The sequence below is a fragment of the Hibiscus syriacus genome, unplaced genomic scaffold (assembly GCF_006381635.1).
Source record: "Hibiscus syriacus cultivar Baekdansim isolate YM2019G1 unplaced genomic scaffold, ASM638163v2 tig00000340_pilon, whole genome shotgun sequence".
Taxonomy (NCBI): Eukaryota; Viridiplantae; Streptophyta; class Magnoliopsida; order Malvales; family Malvaceae; genus Hibiscus; species Hibiscus syriacus.
In genome coordinates this window covers 10,779,636-10,799,198 of record NW_024061783.1, presented here as the reverse complement: position 1 = coordinate 10,799,198, position 19,563 = coordinate 10,779,636, and the positions used below count along the sequence as shown (strand labels likewise).

Sequence of the window (19,563 nt, the reverse complement as noted above, 5' to 3'; positions counted from 1 at the left end):
CTCGAGGCTTTTTGTCATTCTCTGTGGTGACTGACGAATTTCTCGGCAATAGCTGCAAGCCTCAGGAACCGGTGAGGCAGTATTAGGAGATAAAAAATCACGGGTGAGGGTTCGATCGGGCGCGTGGAGGCGTGGCTTGGCGCGTGATGGCTGAAGTATATTAGGGTAAAACCTTAGCTTGGGTTAATCTGGCCATTGGATTAGATCTGATCCAACAACTGATGTGTCTTGGCGGCTGAGGGAAAGAGACAAAACCCTAGTTGTTCATTCTCCACTCGTGGGCCATTATTGGGCTTCCTGTTTTGGACCGGTTGGGTATCATTGGTAGTGGGTTTTGTTTTGTAAATTGGGTCTGTAAAATTAAAAAAAAAAAATAGTCTAATAATAATAATAGTAAATATTAATGATAATAACCCGAACAAAACGGGTATCAATATGTGTTACATATGATTTTGAAAAAAAGTTGAAAGTTTAGGTGCTAAATGAATCAAAATTAATAATTCAAGTACTAAATGTGTAGTTTAACCAAAAAAAAAACCCACATGAATAGGATTTTAAATTAGTCAAAGCGTGTTTCACATCAATCACCCATTAACCAATGAATTTTGTGCACATTTTAGGACCGATCTTCTTTATACTGAAAACATCCAAATACCTGAATCTCGAAAGCACTCATATGATATAGATTCCATTTTTTAAAATCCAAAAGATTTTAAAGTTTGTTAATCATATAGAGAATGTTCAGTACAAAACCATGTGAACACCACGACCACTAGACCAAGCTATCACCATCGAATCCACAAAATCTCCAGAGATTACTTAATTCCCAAGAAAGTTTTGCATCATTACAGGGACATTTTCTCGAGTTCAACAACAGCTAAGTAAGGAAGAACCTGGGTTCCTGTTATTATTTCTTCAGTCTTGATTTCTTACCTTACTTTGGTTTATTTTGAGTTATCTTCTGTTTCCATTGATATATGGCTTAAGTGTGACTGTCAATGACAGCTGAACCCATGTCTTTTTCCCGTTTTCTTTTCTGCTTTGTTCTGAACAAAACCAATCAAGAACAAGCTTTATTTGTTTGCCTATGATCGAGCCAACTGCTTCCGAAAATGTCTACTTGAGATTGTTTTGATTGTAAATGTTATAGAGAATGCTAAAGTTTGTGGATTTATGTTGGTTGTACTAGACATGGGGCATATTATGTCCAAGTTTGAGTTCAAACATCGTATATTCTGTCCGTTTTATGTTTTGGATTCATGTTGAGTTGGAGAAAATTCGATATTTCAGACAGATTAAGCAACATGTTGGCTGCTCGATCAGAAGTATGGCGTTTAAAATTTACAGCTATAATGTTGTTTGGATTCGTGGTCGTCGCGGTATCGGTGCTTGTTACGGCAGAACCAAGTTTGAGTCACCGAGATTCAAGTTCCGATCAAGCCCCGGAGAACAACTATGTTCACAAAGCGTTCAAGTATTTGGAGCTTAGCAATGGACAACGTTATGAACACCAATGGCCAGTAAGACCAATATTTCTTTATGTCTTTCATGGTATGATGAATATGGGGATGTTTTGTGAGTAAACTATGGATTTTTCTTCTTTTTTTCCCCTCAGAGAATGAGATTTAGCTGGAAAATTGTGGTGGGTTCAATACTTGGATTCCTTGGAGCTGCATTTGGGAGTGTTGGAGGTGTTGGTGGAGGAGGTATTTTTGTTCCCATGCTCGCCTTAATCATTGGGTTTGATCCCAAATCATCAACTGCAATCTCTAAATGTAAGAATCCATCTATTTTCCCGATCAACGGCCCGAAGTTTCAAATTCCGTACATTTCGAACCATCATAAACCGTTTGATTTCCTTTTTTGCCTTCTGGTTAGGTATGATTACTGGTGCAGCAGTTGCAACAGTGTGCTACAACATAAGGCAAAGGCATCCTACACTTGAATTGCCTCTGATTGATTATGATTTGGCCCTTCTGTTTCAACCAATGTTGGTTCTAGGAATTAGTGTTGGGGTTGGCTTCAATGTGATCTTTGCTGATTGGATGATCACAGTTCTGCTAATTCTCGTCTTCATCGGTACGAAATGCTTCAATCCTGATGAATTCTCTTCACCTTCGCTCTCGGAAAATCTCCTTTTCTGATAGCCTATACGGGTTCACAGGCATGTCAATTAAGTCATTCATCAAAGGAGTTGAAACATGGAAAAAGGAAACAATAAAGGAAAAGGTGGTAAAATATATCTCCTTTTACAGGCCTCAGCTTATGTAATTCAACCTTACTTGTTGCTCTTCCTTGTATGATCTGATTTTCACAGGAAACTGCAAGACAACTAGAATTAACTCAACATGAAGTTACCACAGAAAACAAAGTAGTAAAACTCAAGGTAAATTTCACTCTTTTGTTTGCAACTTATCACAATTTCTTCCCTATAATCCATCACTTCCTTCTTCTTCTTCTTCTTCTTCTTCTTCTTCTTCTTCTTCTTCTCTTCTTCTTCTTCTTCTTCTTCTTCTTCTTCTTCTTCTTCTTCTTCTTCTTCAGGTGTCTCTTATTGAGAATATATGCTGGAAAAAACTTGGACTCCTAGCTATTGTTTGGATTTTAGTACTTGCTTTACAAATTGCTAAGGTCTTTCTTCCGTGATCCATTTTCCTATACAATTACAAGTTGTGTGCACTTTTAACATTCCCCAACTAAAACAAAATCCGAATGTGTTTTGAACACAGAATTATTCGACGACATGTTCGGTAGAATACTGGGTATTGAATTTCTTACAGGTACATCAGAATTTCAGAACTCAACACAGCTTAACCATGGAATCCGTGTTATGTTACTGACTAAACATTGGTTTTAGATTCCGGTGACCGTCGGCGTGTCGTTGTATGAAGCGGTGCTCCTTTACAAAGGTCGGAGAAAAATAGCATCCAAAGGGGATGTAGTGGCCAACTGGCGAGTTCACAAGCTTGTGATTTATTGTGGATTTGGTGTTTTGGCCGGCATACTTGGTGGGATGCTTGGCCTTGGAGGAGGCTTCATTTTAGGTCCTCTTTTCCTAGAGATGGGAATCCCTCCACAGGTCATTTCAATCCCTTCTCAAAGGCTTATCTGTTATTTACCTTACTTGCCTAACAAGTAACCTTGTGTAGGTATCAAGTGCAACATCGACATTCGCAATGTTGTTTTCGGCGTCAATGTCGGTGATCGAATATCATCTTCTGAAAAGATTTCCAGTTCCTTATGGTATAGCATATTGATGTGCTTGAAATGCATGATTTGGTTATAAAATATGGTAGAGATATAAATACATACACATTCACTGCAGCTGCTTACCTTGCTGGTGTGGCCACAATTGCTGCATTTGTTGGGCAACATGTGGTGGGGAAAGTCATCAAAATACTAGGGAGATCATCCATAATCATCTTTGTTCTTGCTGGGATGATCTTTGGGAGTGCCATTTCATTAGGTAATTATTTTATTCTTCTTTGGGTAAATTACATCATGTACCACCAAACTTTAGGCACTGTATCGTTTATACCATTGAACTTTCATTTTTGCCAATTATAGCATTGAACTTTAATTTTCGTTTCAGTTATACCATTGGATCGTTAAATTATTAACAACCGGATCAAAACGACTTTGTTTTAGTGAGGTGTACGTCTGCAACCGTCAGCCACATTAGCATTCGTCAGCCACATCATCGTGTCGTTAACGATTTAACGGTTCAGTGTTATAATTGAAACAAAAATTAAAGTTTAGTGCTATAATTGGCAAAATTGAAAGTTAAGTGGTATAAACAATATAACACTTAAAGTTCGATGGTATCTGATGTAGTTTACCTTTTTTTTAACCTTTTACATATTGGAATCTTTGCAATAAAATCCAATTGAAAACAACAGGTGGGTTAGGCATAGCAAAGATGATCAGAAGGATTGAAAGAAAGGAGTACATGGGATTTGAAGACATTTGCTCCTACCAGCCTTAGCATCAATTTCTGCACATTATATATTTCAACAACCAGAGTGGAACCAGGGGTTGATCAAAGGGGACGATCGATGAAAGTTGTCCTCCTAAAAATTTCAAATTATCATATATTTTAAATAATTTTTTTTATATTTTCTATTGATAATATATTTTCGTCCTTTAGAAATTTATAAATTTACACTCTTAACATAAAATCTTACATTCGTCCCTTAGAAATTTATAAATTTACACTCTTAACATAAAATCTTACATTCGTCTGCGTGAAAATGCATGTGTGCATCCCCTATCTCAATTCTCAACTCATTCATTTCCTAGTTTCCCCCCTTTTCTTTAATATATTGTATCAGTAATAAACATAAATATACTAGAATTCAAGGCCTGTTCTAGATTTAGATCTTGCCTATACACCATTATCATATATGTTATTCACTGATCTAATCGGTGATGAATCCAGAAAAATTTTATGGATTGAACCAATATAAATATAATAAAAAAATTCATCTAACATAATTCGTACATATTTTTATTTAGGGTAAAGTACCTATTTGGTCACTCACCTATACTTAATTTATATTTTGATCACTCAACTATTTTTTTTTAAATCATACCTAGCATTATGTTTTGGTTACCTGTCATTAAAAAATTAACAGTAATGCTAACGTGACATATTTTAAAATTATTTTTTCAATCTTGATATGACATTATCTTATGATGACACGTCAATATCATCGTTAATTTTTTAAAGACGAGTAACCAAAACATAACGTTATGTATGATTTAAAATGAATAATAGTTAGATAGCCAAAACAAAAACTAAATAATAAATGAGTGACTAAATAAATAATTTATCCTTTTTTGAACATGAGGCGAGTCATGGCCTAAGTAGGCCTAGGCCTAGATACGCCCTGGATCTCACTTCTATCATAAGAGCATCTATGTTTAGAGAAGAACGTGAAAATATAAAATTTTAAGATATAAAAATAGATTAGTAGTAGAAAATGTAAATCAGACTACTCGTTAAAGTTATATCACTAAATTTCATAGTAAATCATACCACGCTTACTTTCCATTCGGTTAAAATAAGATATTAATTATAGAATAAATTACTTCTACCAACTTTAAATTAGTGCGTACGTCGAGTAAGGAAACTTTGTTGGTTTTAGATTAGAGATGATCTTATAAAATTTTAGAATAACTAATAAGAAAATATAAAATGTTTTAAAATTTTTAGAAAGAGCGACTATTGTTTCCCTACCCTCCTCCCTTCGGTCCAAGCACACGATGTAAAAGAACAAAAAAAAAACCCAAAATAGAAAACTATTAATCACGTAAAATAAAAGTTGAGAGAGAGAGAGAGAGAGTGCCCCAAACAGTATTTGACTTCTCATATGTAAAGAAGTTTACGTCTTCAAAAACTAAAATAAAATAAAACTAAGATAAAACAATTTAATCTAAAGGGTAAATTATATTATTCTTCATTGAATTATACTCTCTTTCTTATTTTTCTCACCCAACTTTTAATTGTTTTTAATTTACTCATCAAATTTTTTAAATTGAATCATTTTGCTCACTCTGTTGTTAACTATTTAACGGTGTTATGATATAGCACAAAAAATAATATAAGCATCAAAACAATATCGTTTTAAAAAACTCAAATATACACCAAAATGACGTCGTTTCGAATCTATTATAAACCCTAAACAATTTAATCTAAAATGAATACATATTCTTGTCTCATATGAAAATTTAACTCATTGCAAATGCAAACCTCCATTTAAAATGAGTTCAAATTTTCTTTTTAAAGGTTTTCTATTAAAACACCAAATATTGAACAATTATTTCTCTAATTAACATTATTTTTTAATTGATTCTTAGACTGATATTCTTTTTTATCGTGTAAAATAAAGATTTCTCTATCAGAAGCAAAAAAATATTTAAAAGAAAAAAAAAACTTGCTTCATTCTATATAAAGAGGATAGAAGTACAATTCTAGTTTTTGATAAGTTTCACTAATTTTATACTTATTATTATTTATTTAATTGTTTAGTATTATATGTATATAATATTTTAAATATTAGAATCGATAAGCGAGCACATAAACGAACTTGTTCGTGAACATAACGAACCGAACACATCTCTATTTGTGTTCATACATTTATTAAATGAGCATAAAATTTATTGTTCATACTCTTTTATTTAGCTTAACGAACGAATATAAACGAATGTTATACGAACAATTCAATGAACACACTGTTCATTTACACCCCTAAATAAAAGCACAGAATCAAATTATGTCAAATTAAAGTCAATAATTAAATCTCAAAATTCATCAAAACCATAGTTTGACCAAGCTCTTGCATTTACCCTAGTAGTACAAAACTTAACAAAACACCATGATCTAGAGCAGCTACACATTTCCACCATGTCAAATGGTCTCTTCAATGACACTACAACTATTTCTAGATCAAGAACATTTCAATCACATTTGCAGAATTTTACAAGACACCATGTTACAATGCTAGGATGCTTCAACTGATTTTGTTCGGAGTAGGTATGGAGAAAACTAAACAAAATGATCATACTCGAATCGAGCCCATACTTATATCAGACACTCACACCTAAATCCGAGTAAAACATAGTTATAATGAAGCTTTTCTAGAGCACTACCATTTATCATCTACAAGGTATACATAAATTACATTAGCAATGTTCAATTTTGTGCCTTGTAATCACCAAGAACATCCATCTTAGAACATACTTACACGTCACAGAGTGATACAATTAGGTCATGGGGCGATGCCCAAATTGGAAGATCAAAATAGGTTTGCTTCAATCGCTCCTCTTGCGCATTACACATTGCTTCGGCTATGTCACACAGATTGGAAACATCACGGATTATCATTTCTTGTGCTTCTACCTGCATTTCAAGATGGTCTCAAAACTAGGGGGTAGAAACCCTAAATCCCAATAGTTATATATAACTCAATGCTAACTCTAATTCTGCTAGATAGACTGGAATTTAGCAACGAATATTAACCCCTAAAATTAGAAATGAAAGAAATAAAAGCAGTAAAATTACCTGCGAAAGAAGCTCATCAACCAAAGACGCAGAAGCGTTATCCTTCTTCTCCGACCCTGAAGACGACGCCGTTCTCTGCTTTTCTTCTGTCTCTCTCAATTTCATTCTTTCTTGCTGTTGGATTTGAAACCCTAAAGCCTTATCTTGCATTTCCTTCAAAGTTTCCGACAAAATCTCCCACTCCTCGATCTCTTTCTTGTACTTTTCCTTCACCCTGAGAAGGTTTTTCCTCTTCCACTCTCTCTTTCGCGTCTCCTCCTCCTTGGGATCCGCCGGCACCGGAGCTGGTTCGTTGAGAACGAGGCGGCGTTTCTGGCGTTTGTAAATGAAGCCGTCGTCGTTACAGAGATCCCACTCGTCGGCGGCGGTTTGAGAAGAGGAGAGTGGGTCCATTTTGGGGAAATTTGAGTGAGATGTTTGTTTTTGGCGGCGAAGTATGAGAATTTCAAAAGGGAAGACAGAGACAGAGACAGAGGAGCGTATGATTTACGCTTCTTGCAGGTTCAGCATTTATTTAATTGGACTGGGCCGGGCCGGGCCTTTAGAAAACGAAACAGATGTTGTATTACATATAGTTTAATACCTAGGCTATTATTTTTTTTTTTCGTTTTAGTATATAAATTTTATTTAGGGCAAACTATACGAATAGTTCTCTTTATTTTTTATCTGATAGAATTTGATCACCGATTCAAAAATCAAGTGCATTTGATCTCTTACGTTATCTATCGATTCGTTCTATTTGAGTTCATTGATCGTTAATTCCCGTTAACTCGTTATCGAAAACTTGAGTTTACAATTAAAAAATAAAAAGTATTTCATGTGTATTCTTCTTCTTCTTCTTAAGAAGCCCCACCCGAAACAAAACAAGGTTATATACATATAGAAGAAGCCCCACCCGAAACAAGGTTACATAAAATTGACGAAATCACTGCAGAAAACAAAACCCCATTAATGCAACGTAAATGACAGTACCCTTATATTATTCAATGATGTAAAATATCTAGTATAATCCAAAAATGACAGTACTCGATGTTAAAAACTTAGAGGCGGAGATTACGCGGAATTATTTCCGTTTACCCATATATTGGGCCTAATATCTGGTTTGGTATCTGAGCTTAGCTAAGATGTTGGGTTTGTTTTTTTTTCTCTTCCAAAAAGGTATCTAACTTTGGATTCGCTTTACTAATTGGCCCTTAAAAGTAACGGTGCACATTGGAAGACCACCATTTGATACTTGATTTTGCTTCCATATTTATTTTGATTCTTAATTTTTTTCATCTGATTAAATGTCATATTATTATTATTATTATTATTATCTCAATGAATTAACCCAATTTTTATCAATTTTTTTTGAATCTATAACAACACATAACCAAATGATCATTATAAAAAAAATAATGACATATTTTTTAATTAAAATTGATTTTATGTAGAAATATAAAATGATGTTGTTTTGGTGTAGGTTGCCATGTTTGTTAGAAAATTAACGATAAAGTGACAAAAAATTCAATCTATAAATTCCAGTGAATGAATTGAAAAAATTAAAACTACGATGAGTAAAATAAGAAATTTGTGTAATTTACCCTACAAATTTTACAATCAAACATGATATGAAAAAGTGACGTTGTATCTTAATAAGATTCATCGAATATGTGAACGATATGCATTAATAATTATTTAATAAAATTCTAAAAAAATAAAATAATCATACTAAAAAGTAGGGCAGCAACAAGGAATATGTGAATCTAAAGGGTCATTATAACCCGGAAGTTTTAAGTAAATAAAATGATTAATTCCTGATCAAACTAAAAATCATACCAAGAGTTCTAATAAAATTAATAACTAATTTTTGAATTAAATAATAATAAAATAATCAAACTAAAAAATTTAAATCTAAAATGTTTACCACGAAAGATAAAAATATATATTTAAATCTTGTACTTTTGAATTCTACTTAATATCCAATAAAAATAAGGAGTAAATAATAATAAATATATGCAATATTAAACACTAATCAAATAAGATTTTTATAGGAAGAAAAAGAAGAATAAAAAAGTAAGATTTTATAGAAAATCAAAAGTCTGTAGTTTTGAAGTAAAATTGATTTTTATGTAGAAACCCAAAACGATGTTGTTTTGGTGTAGGTTGTCATGTCATAACGCCGTTAGAAAATTAACAACAGAGTGATAAAAAAATCAATTTAGAAAGTACAATAAGTAAATTAAAAAACTTAAAAGTACAGTGAATAAAATAGGAGAGAGAATAAAATTAAGTGATGATTGGTGTAATTTACGCTACAAATTTTACAATCAAACATGATATGAAAAAGTGACGTTGTATCTTAATAAGATTCATTGAATATGTAAACGATATGCATTAATTATTATTTAATAAAATTCTAAAAAAAAGAAAATAATCATACTAAAAAGTAGGGAAGCAACAAAAAATTAGAGTTTTAATTATTTTAGGTATCTTAATTGTTTCATTATATAAAAGAGCGTTTTAGGAGTTTTAATTATTTTAGGTATCACATATATAACATTATTATTATCTCATTATTATTATAAAGTTCTTCTTTAGAGTTAAACGTCTCGACACACATCAACTAATACCATGCAAGGCAATCGAGATAGTTCGGTTACTCACTGTTGAACTTATTATAATCAGGTGAGATCATCCCTTCACTCATCATATCTCACTCATTCTATCATCTATAACTTTATGCAAGAGTTTATTAGTCTTTTAGTGTTTTATGCTCATGCAATCAATATTCGTCGCTACCCACTTGGTATATTATTTATCACTAGCAATTCACTTAGTTTAGGGTTAGTTCATTGATAACGAATCCCTAGTTGCTCTCATCACACTTCCCATTGGTTTACCATCGAACCAATAGGGTAACTTGCTCATCTTTGATTACAAGTGTTCATGTGGTACTCGGTTTTCTCTATTTCGGTCATCAAGTCTTTCATCGTCTCACTCGTTGGCACGTCTTTCGCAACATCCTTCGGTCGCAATTACACGATACATGTTCGATTGAAGAAGCTTGAAAGTATTACAAATCACGTAGGATGTTGTAAAGGTGATGAATAAGGTAGGTTAACAAAATCTTGAGAGCTGCTAGAGACTAAAGCAGCAAGCTTGAGCAACCCAGAAAGATAGCTTTTTTAAGCCTACTACCATGTCAGGTATAAGATATCTTCAATCTAAAATATGTTTTTGTTTCTTCTTACAAAAATATGATTCTTTGCTAGCTTATACCAGAAATAACAATTGAATTGAACGTATTAGTTTTTTCCCTAAAAAATGTAAAGGAATTACATTTGTCGACATCATTCAACGTAGTCGCCATTGTCACCAAAGTAACTGCCGTCAACCAATCAAATTTCTCCTAACCCATAACCAAGACAAAAACCTATCAATCCAAGAACCAAAGCAACCATTTAAACTTGACTATCTTTTAATGTTTTTAGTTGTTCTCCATCTTATTAGAGAAGCATGGAGAAGATGAACGATAATCAAAAGGTTTTCGAACGGAAAAAGGAAATAAATCAGAAAAGACTTTCGAATAGAAAAAGAAAATAAATTAAAATGTTTAGGGTTCAGGGGTTTTATCATAATGTTTCTATTTCTTTCTCAATTAGTATTGGTCTTAGTTGGGTTTTTTGAGATACATGTGTTTAGGGTTTCCCCCCAGATATATGTGTTTTATTTTTATTATGAATGCAACGGATGGACATTTATTATGTGAGCTCGAGAGGAGCGATTCATCCTTTTCGATTCAGACGAAGAGTCGCTGATGAGGGGGTCTTAACTCATGTCATTGTTCGACGACCATTTTACTTCTTTCTTTTATATTTATACTTTACTTTTCTTGAAATTTGCGTCTGTCCTAGAATCGGTTCGTAGATTGAATTCAATTAGGATTTCAGTCTCAAAGTTTGACATATTAGGTTTATTTCTTACGTTATTGATGAATACAACATAATTTTTTACAAGAATGAAAAAACCCTCATTTTCTCATACAAAATGAAGAAATTTGATAAATCAAATCAAGAATTAGATTCACGATTCAAAGTAATGGAATTTTAAGTATTGATATTCAAATTCCAATCAAAAAAGGATAATGTCCAGTACTAGATGAGGCAATTTGACGTTTCATACACCTTGATAAAACCTCCACAAATCTGGCGTACATATGCCGCTTCAGATATTGCTTTTCCACCAATTTTCGACCTTCCCGACCCATTTGTGTCCTTACCGTCGGGTTTTGCAGCAAATACCTGAGGTTCTCGGCAAGAAATCGATTCCCTGGACGCCCCATTGGGTGAAATAGCCCACTCACATTCTGCTCAACTATCTCCTTTGTGCCCCCGCCATCAGTGCCCAACACCTGTATCATGTGCTTCAATTTGTCAATAATTCCAGCTTTCCCACTAAAGCAATAAACAAAATCAGACAACGTACTTGTCTTACCGGGAGACCAAATGCCATTGCTTCAATAGTCACTCTGCCAAATGTTTCTCCTACTCCCTGTGCACATAAATCTCACATCATATCGTCTACTTTTTTATTAAAACATTTATGGTTTATGCACATTTGAAGGAGTAACATAAGATTGAAAGATGAACAATCTATCACCTGGGAGTTCATGACATAAACATCTGCTGCTGAATATAGTGATGACACGCGTGTGGTTGAAGGAGTCCAGAGTACGTTATTCGACAACTTTGAATGCTGAGACAAGAATCTTAGAATTGCTTGAACATATGGTACCTTATTGCTTTTAGATCCAACAGAACCGATGAGGATTTTAAGAGATTGCTCCTGTTTTCCTCTGGTGTCAAACAGAAAATTTGTAGAAGATACATCAACATTGCTTGGTTTCTGAAGCAAACCTCTTAAATGATGTTTTCTTTCTAAGGTTGACTGATCTAGCTTCTCATTCAATGATTCTTTAACTTCAGAATCTGTGTCCGAAGTATATTGATCAATCATAAGGTTTGCTGATTCAAGAAGTAAGAGTTGGCCCTTTCCAGCATTTATGCTACTTAGAGACATCACAAGCATGTCATTATCTTTCAACCCCATCTCTTTTCTTACTGCTTCTCGCAGTAACTTCCTATTTTCTAGCATCTTGTCCGGGCTAGCAGATGGAGTGTTTAAAGAACAAGGGATTCCGGCTACAAATGAGAGCTCGTCGTTAACGGCAAGTGGAACAATATAAGGCCAAGATCTCAACTTGATATTTTCTTCTTCACACCAGTTAAGCCACTGTTTACTCTGCAATTCGGACAAGAAAATAAGCATTTTCACCCGGTGTAGAACATACTTTGACCGATCAAAGTATTCTCTGTTGGAAATAAAACACTCACACAAACAACTTTTATTGAAACTCAAAGAAATATTACAAGAGTACTCTCACTCAAAAACAAGAACAACAACTCACTCTTATAAGACTTTGCTTTTTCACTCACTTAGAAGCTCTTAATTTTTCTTGATGCTTAAAACTAAAATGAGAAGGGGTATTTATACTACTCAAGAACAATCCTACACCACACAAATAAACTAATTTAAACCATTACAAATTCAACAAATATCTAACTCTCACCTAACTAAATTGATGTAAGCAATGACATCATTAATTAAATGATGTGCAATGACATCTTAATTAAATGATGTAAGTAATGACATCAATTTAGTTTGGGTTTGGGTTTAGGCTCCCATAATGGATCAAGTTTATGATCCAACACCCTCCCTTAAACTTGATCTCGTGACCCCTAGTAGGTTCCTTAATCTTAAGAAGTCTTCGCTGGTCAGTGGCTTGGTAAAAATATCAGCAACTTGATCTTGCTGGATTCTTCGCTAAGGCAATGGCTGACTTGTTGTCGACACAAACCTTGGTAGGCTCTTCTTGTATCAAACCAATCTCCTTCAATAGATTTCTAAGCCAAATTGCATGACAAACACATGAGGTAGCAGCAACATATTCCGCTTCACAAGTGGAATGTGACAATCGGTTGTTTCTTTGACATCCATGTGAATGCAATATCTCCCATTGAAAAATACGAATCCAGTAGCTCTGATTATTATCTATGTCTCCACCCCAATCAATCGCTATATCCAACAAGCTTGGTAATCATTAGAAACTGAATAGAACAAGCAAAGTCAATTGTACCTTTCAGATAGCGAAGAATTCTCTTTGCAGCTTTAAAATGGATGGTTGTTGGGGATTCCATGTAGCGACTAACCAATCCAACTGCGTGAAGAATATCGGGTCTCGTGCAAGTTAGATAGCGTAGACTTCCTACCAAACTTTGAAGAATGTTGGATCTACACTTTCGCCTTCTTCATGTTTGGTCATCTTGATCCCGTATTCTGCCGGTGTGCTTATTGGCTTACAGTTCTCCATCTTGAACTTCTTCAGTATCTCCTTTGCATAGCTTTCCTGTGAAATGAAAATTCCATCATTTGTTGCTTAACTTCAATGCCAAAGTAGTACGCCATGAGCCCCATGTCTGTCATCTCGAATTCTTTCATCATCACATCCTTGAATTCATTAAACATGTGGGTTGCTTCCAGTGAAGATCAAATCGTCCACGTAGAGGCACACGATCAAAATATCTTCATCTTTGATCTTGATATATAGAGCATGCTCGTAGGGACATTTGTTGAAACCATTCTCTTGGAAGTACTTGTCGATTCGGCTATTCCATGCCCTTGGTGCTTGTTTTAGCCCGTAAAGAGCCTTCTTCAACTTCAACACCTTGTCTTCATGCCCTTTGACTTCATAGCCTGATGGTTGCTGAATGTAAAGTTCCTCTTCAAGAACTCCATTTAGGAAGGCGGACTTACATCCATCTTGTATCTTCCACTTGTTTTGAGCTGCCAAAGAAATGATTAGTCTGATAGTCTCCAATCGAGCAACAGGAGCAAATACCTCATCTAGTCAATTCCAGCCTTTTGACTATAGCCTTTAGCAACTAGCCTCGCCTTGTGCCTTTCAATCTCTCCTTGGCATTTTGCTTTGTTTTGTACCCATTTGACACCTATCGCCTTATGTCCCTTGGGAAGTGAGGTAAGTTTCCATGTGTCATTCTTCTCGATGGCCTTGATTTCTTCGTCCATCGCATCTCTCCATTTCTTTTCTTGTACCGCTTCTTGAAAGCTCACTGGTTCACATCGGCAAACAGACAAATAATGTAAGATTATCTTGTCGTTCAGTTACCTCATAGAGATCTCTAAGGCTTCTTGTGCGTTGCACAACTCTTTCACTTTGACTCCCACTTGATGATGATGAAGGTGATGAGTCTCCTTGAGTGGTTGATGTTGGTGAAGTGGGTGGAGTTGCAAGCTCTTTGTTGAGATTCATCTAGTTGCTCCCTTATTGTCTGCTCATCTTCTTCAAACTGAGGAAAGAAATTGAAGTCATCGTATGAGAGTTAAAATCCATTCTCCTTCTTCGTTGAAGATCATCATCTCGACTAATCACAAACTTCTATTGTCTGGATTGTACAACTTGTAGCCCTTCGAATTAGCATCATAGCCGATGAAGATAAAACTCTCGCTTTATCATCAAGCTTCGTTCTTCTCTCGTCTGGTACGTGAACATGGGCTATACTTCCAAAGGTTCTCAAGTGGGAAATGCCAGGCTTTCTTCCACTCCATGCCTCTTGCGGTGTCTTTCCCATACACTTCTTGTTGGAGATCGATTTGACAAGTAGATGCACACGATACTGCTTCCCAAAATTCTTTGGGTAGTTTCTTGCTTTTGAGCATGCTTCGTGCCATGTCGAGGATTGTTCTATTCTTTCTTTCTGCCACACCATTTTGCTGGGGGGATCTAGGAACTGTCATTGGTCGACGAATTCCATTTGCTTCACAGAACTCTTGAAACTCCTGGAAGTAAATTCTCCACCTCGATCGGATCTCATGGCTTTGATCTTTCTACCGCTTTCTCTCTCCACTGCTGCTTTGAACTTCTTGAAGACTTCAAAAACTTTGACTTCTGTTTCAAGAAATATACCCAGGTTTTCTTGAAAATCATCAATGAAGAGAAGAAAATAGTTATTGTTACCGAGAGAGCTTGGCTTGATCGGTCCACACACATCGGTATGGATGAGCTCAAGTGGCTTCTTAGCTCTTGTCTCTGACTCCTTTGGAAAGCTTTTCCTGAATTGTTTCCCGACTAGACACCCTTCACAGAGTTGGTCAGGATGGTGATGTGAGTAGTCCTTTCACCATCTCCTTCTTAGATATAGCTCTAGACCTCCAAAATTGAGATGCCCAAATCGAAGATGCCAAAGCCATGATGCATCTTTGTAGCAAGCTTTCAGGCACTTTGCAACATCATTTTGTATGTTGATCAAGAACATTCTATTCTTTGACATCGGCACTTTAGCAATGAAGTTATTCTTATCATCTTTTATAGAAAGATTATAATTATTCATATGAATATCATAACCTTTCTCTACTAGTTGCCCTAAACTTAAAATGTTACTTTTCATATTGGGCACATAGTAGACATTTGAAATAAATTGACTCCCATCTTTCAAACGGATAAGAATGTTACCTCTCCCTTTCACTGCTATTGTGGAATCATCTCCAACGAAACATTTCCACTTACTGATCGTCTAGCTCCACAAACATGTCTTTCCTTCCACACATGTGATGCTTGCACCACTGTCAAGATACCAGGAATTTGCTTGGCCACCATCAGTTTCCTTTCGTGCTAGAAGAAGAGTTTCTTTGCCATCTGTCTTTCCTCCACGTAATTGGCCTTCTCCTCAAATTTGTTGTTGGGAGCTCTACATTCTGAAGCATAATGCCCAAATTTTTGACAATTATAACATCGAATTTGAGATTTGTCATACTTTGAGTTTGGATTAATTCTTCCACGGCCTCGTTTTGAGCTTTCTCCTTTCTCATAGTTGTTGTTGGAATTGTTATTGTTGTAATTCCAGCCTCGTCCACGACCTCGACTTCCACCTCGTCCATGGCCTCTACCTCTGCCTTGGCCACGTTGGTTTCTATCATTGCGTTGGCTCATGCATATCCTTGAGTTGCAGCTTGAGGAGTTGCTCAGTAAACTCATGCTTTTTTTATGCTTCTCTTCGTATGCTTGCAATGATCCTTGGAGCTGTTCGATCTTCATTTCTTCCAAGTCTTTAGTTTCTTCAATCGTCACGACGATGTGCTCAAATTTGGGATCCAACGAACGGAGTATCTCTATTATCCTCACATCGTCTAACTTTTCACCATTTCTTTTTAATTGATTAGAAACAGCTACTACTCTTGAGAAATAATCTGAAATAGACTCAGATGCTTTCATGTTTAAGGATTCGAATTCACCTCTTAATGTTTGGAGACGAACCTTCTTCACTTGCTCGGATCCTTTATAAGAGGTTTGCAGCTTCTCCCACGCTTCCTTGCTAGAGCTTGCACTTGAAATCTTTTCAAAACCATCATCATCTAATGCTTGATAGATGAGGTAGAGAGCCTTCTTGTCTCTTTCTTGAATCCTTCAAAGTTGTCTTTTGATCTGGTGTAAGAGTACCAAAAACATCATCATCCGCAGGCTCATTATAGCCTTTCTCTATGATATCCACACATCTTGTGATCCAAGAAGTGCCTTCATTTTGATACTCCAATTGTCGTAGTTGTTGTTGTTGAGTGTCGGAACTTGGAATGGTGCATACCATTTGCCATATCTCTCAATATAATGAGATTTTGTAAAATCCGATTGCACGGATGAATCCGGAACGATGAAAAAAAAACTTTGGAGGGACTTGGACAACTCGGTCAAGGGCTCCAACCGGCTGAATCGGCTCAATTCAGTGAGTCAACTCGATTTTCTGGCAGCAGTCTTCCGGCGGTGCGTGGCGGTGCGTCAGAACTCAGATTGAGAAAATTCTGGCGGCGGCGTATTCCTCTCGTCGAGACCTTCGATCTTTCCAACTCTCTCTGATGCCACTTTGTTGGAAATAAAACACTCACACAAACAACTTTTATTGAAACTCAAAGAAATATTACAGAGTACTCTCACTCAAAACACAGAACAACAACTCACTCTTATAAGACTTTGCTTTTTCACTCACTTAGAAGCTCTTAATTTTTCTTGATGCTTAAAACTAAAATGAGAAGGGGTATTATACTACTCAAGAACAATCCTACACCACACAATAAACTAATTAAACCATTACAAATTCAACAAATATCTAACTCTCACCTAACTAAATTGATGTAAGCAATGACATCATTAATTAAATGATGTAAGCAATGACATCTTTAATTAAATGATGTAAGTAATGACATCAATTTAGTTTGGGTTTGGGTTTAGGCTCCCATAATGGATCAAGTTTATGATCCAACATTCTCTCCTGTTTTCCATAATCCACCAAGCAATTCGACTTCCACCAGCTGGGAAATGGCCTATATATTGATCTGAAACCAACATCAAGTGGCAGACAAAAACCAATGAAAAATCCATGGAAGAGTATGGTCCATCATCTGAAGCAGTACGGCAATTATTACTCGTATTTCAATTCATATAGTGTAAATACATGGCATAATAGAGAATCTTAACTGCAGACATGCATATCGTTTACTATATCAGTATGTATAACTTTCTAAGAACAAAAGGCTAGCAGTCTACCACCGTTCAACCGACAAAGATCCCTGAACGAGGTATACAGCCTATATTCGATGTCATTTTTACTTGATAATAAAAGACAATATTGAAAATTACTCAAACAGAAAACGACTGTCCTTTCGGATCATGTTATCATATACAAATATAGTATAAAAATGGATCGATAAACTTAATGGAAACATTATTACCCACAAGATATCGCATAATGCCAACTTTCTTGTGGAATGAGAAGGCACTATGCAGCTAAAAAGTGAAATTATGAAACCTTGCTAGCAATAATAGCTGATCTTCATATCTGCAGAAGCAATAACTTAGTTTTAAAAAAAAAGCACAAAACAATTTTACAATAAATTTCTTACCAATCCATGAAGCACAGACTGCTGATCCGGCAATCACAAGGTCTGCCTTCATGGAAGTTTTGAAGCTAAGATCTGTTCTATCTTCAATGACTTTGATCCTTCTCCTTGCAAGCTCAGACATCAGTCCTCCCTTCTGACTTAGAACAACAGCAGATACAGTGGCTCCACAGCTCAAAAGCTCTGTTGCCAGCTCCATCATTGAAATGGGAGCCCCTGTCATGGATAGTTCATGAAATACCAACACCAATCTTCTAGACCTAACAGCACGAGAAAAGTCCCCCTTCCTGTCACACGTTCCAGACCGCTTTTCAGGACTCCACTTCAAAACTGTGTCCTCCAATGACCCAAATGGACCAACAAGTAACCCATAAGTTGAATTCTTTAGAAGAATTGTCTGTTCTTGTCTCTCCGCATCACCATTTTCAATGTACGTTGTCGCCTTTGGTTCACCATGCATCTTGTGCAAACTATACTTTGCTCTTTGACTTCTTTTCTTCCTGGATGCAATGTTGTTCCCTTTTGCCAAAATCACATTAAACTTTCTTTCACTATGGAACGGAGGTTTATTAGTTCCATTTCTCACTGCTACCAAACTGTCATAATCAGCTAGCAAATCTCGTTGTATGTTCCGTTCAGCGACCACTAGCTTATTTATTTGACCAGCACTTGAACCAAAAAATTCCTCTTTTATATGACTATAACCCCACCAGGATTGTACATAAAATCCAAGATATGCCCAAAATGCAATCAAAAGCAACAAGTACACTGAGCGGTTGCTCCTAAACCGCTGAATGCCACCAGCACCATTTCTAGCTTCTCTTCTGGGATTCCAGCTTGAAATCAATCTCCGGAATATAGGAGAACTACTTGGAGTTGATCTTCCTGACAAAATGGACTTAAAACCACCTTGCCTTAATGATGATGCATCCTTGCTGACACTTTCCTCCATTAATTTCTGGCTATAGTAATTGCTGAGAAGCTAAATCAACAGGATATTCAGTCCTTCTAGCTCCAAATTCTCACAACAACATCTTCTTCTATAGCTCTCTAAACTTCAAACCTGCATTAATGGAGAAAAATCCAGGTTTGATATTCTTCAGACAACAGCATCATTATCTAATGCATGAGAAGTAAAAAACCTGGTTGCATCAATGTTACTTCTTGGCTTCGGATATGAGCATCAAATAAGGTATGTATCCGAATTGAGTATGTTCAAAATTTTAAAATTCTTCTATGCATAAGGAGGATTCACAAAGATTTATATCCAATGCCAACACAAAAACTATTTTCTACTGTCTATGGCACTCCTTCCCCAACACTTTCTTAGCAGCCAACCAGAATATTCAAATCATTAAGAAAACCGTATTCGGTAAATGTTAGTATTATTACATTCATATATTTCTCAGCAACCAAACAGCTCCCAGTGAACAAGAAAAAAGCGCGAAAACCGAAAAAAAGAAAGCTCTTAAAAATTACATTACGTTCACATT

At 35.6% G+C, this 19,563-nt stretch overlaps 2 protein-coding genes and 1 pseudogene across 5 annotated transcripts; 1 reads left to right on the top strand and 2 right to left on the bottom strand.

Moving 5' to 3' along the window:
* The first annotated feature begins 685 nt into the window (after positions 1-685).
* On the top strand, positions 686-4,070 carry LOC120204263 (sulfite exporter TauE/SafE family protein 3-like). Of its 4 annotated transcripts, XM_039204385.1 has the most exons (12): positions 689-881; positions 1,291-1,520; positions 1,616-1,775; positions 1,879-2,079; positions 2,165-2,229; positions 2,318-2,386; positions 2,545-2,631; positions 2,730-2,780; positions 2,858-3,079; positions 3,150-3,243; positions 3,326-3,466; positions 3,900-4,069. In XM_039204385.1, the coding sequence occupies exons 2-12, from the start codon at positions 1,305-1,307 to the stop codon at positions 3,983-3,985; spliced, it is 1,392 nt and encodes a 463-aa protein (XP_039060316.1). In that variant the 5' UTR covers positions 689-881; positions 1,291-1,304; the 3' UTR covers positions 3,986-4,069. The 4 variants fall into 4 exon arrangements, with proteins under 4 accessions (XP_039060315.1, XP_039060322.1, XP_039060316.1 ...); XM_039204384.1 differs by having other exon boundaries at positions 686-1,520; positions 3,326-3,477; positions 3,841-3,933; XM_039204380.1 differs by having other exon boundaries at positions 689-1,520; positions 3,900-4,070.
* A 2,486-nt stretch (positions 4,071-6,556) lies between these two features.
* LOC120198805 (structural maintenance of chromosomes protein 2-like) lies at positions 6,557-7,524 on the bottom strand. Its single transcript, XM_039200078.1, has 2 exons — positions 7,064-7,524; positions 6,557-6,901 (listed from the first exon to the last, which is right to left on the bottom strand). Exons 1-2 carry the CDS (start codon positions 7,454-7,456, stop codon positions 6,743-6,745), a joined length of 552 nt encoding a protein of 183 aa, XP_039056009.1. The 5' UTR covers positions 7,457-7,524; the 3' UTR covers positions 6,557-6,742.
* A 3,641-nt stretch (positions 7,525-11,165) lies between these two features.
* Positions 11,166-19,023, bottom strand: LOC120199836 (annotated as a pseudogene).
* Between the last annotated feature and the right edge of the window lie 540 nt (positions 19,024-19,563).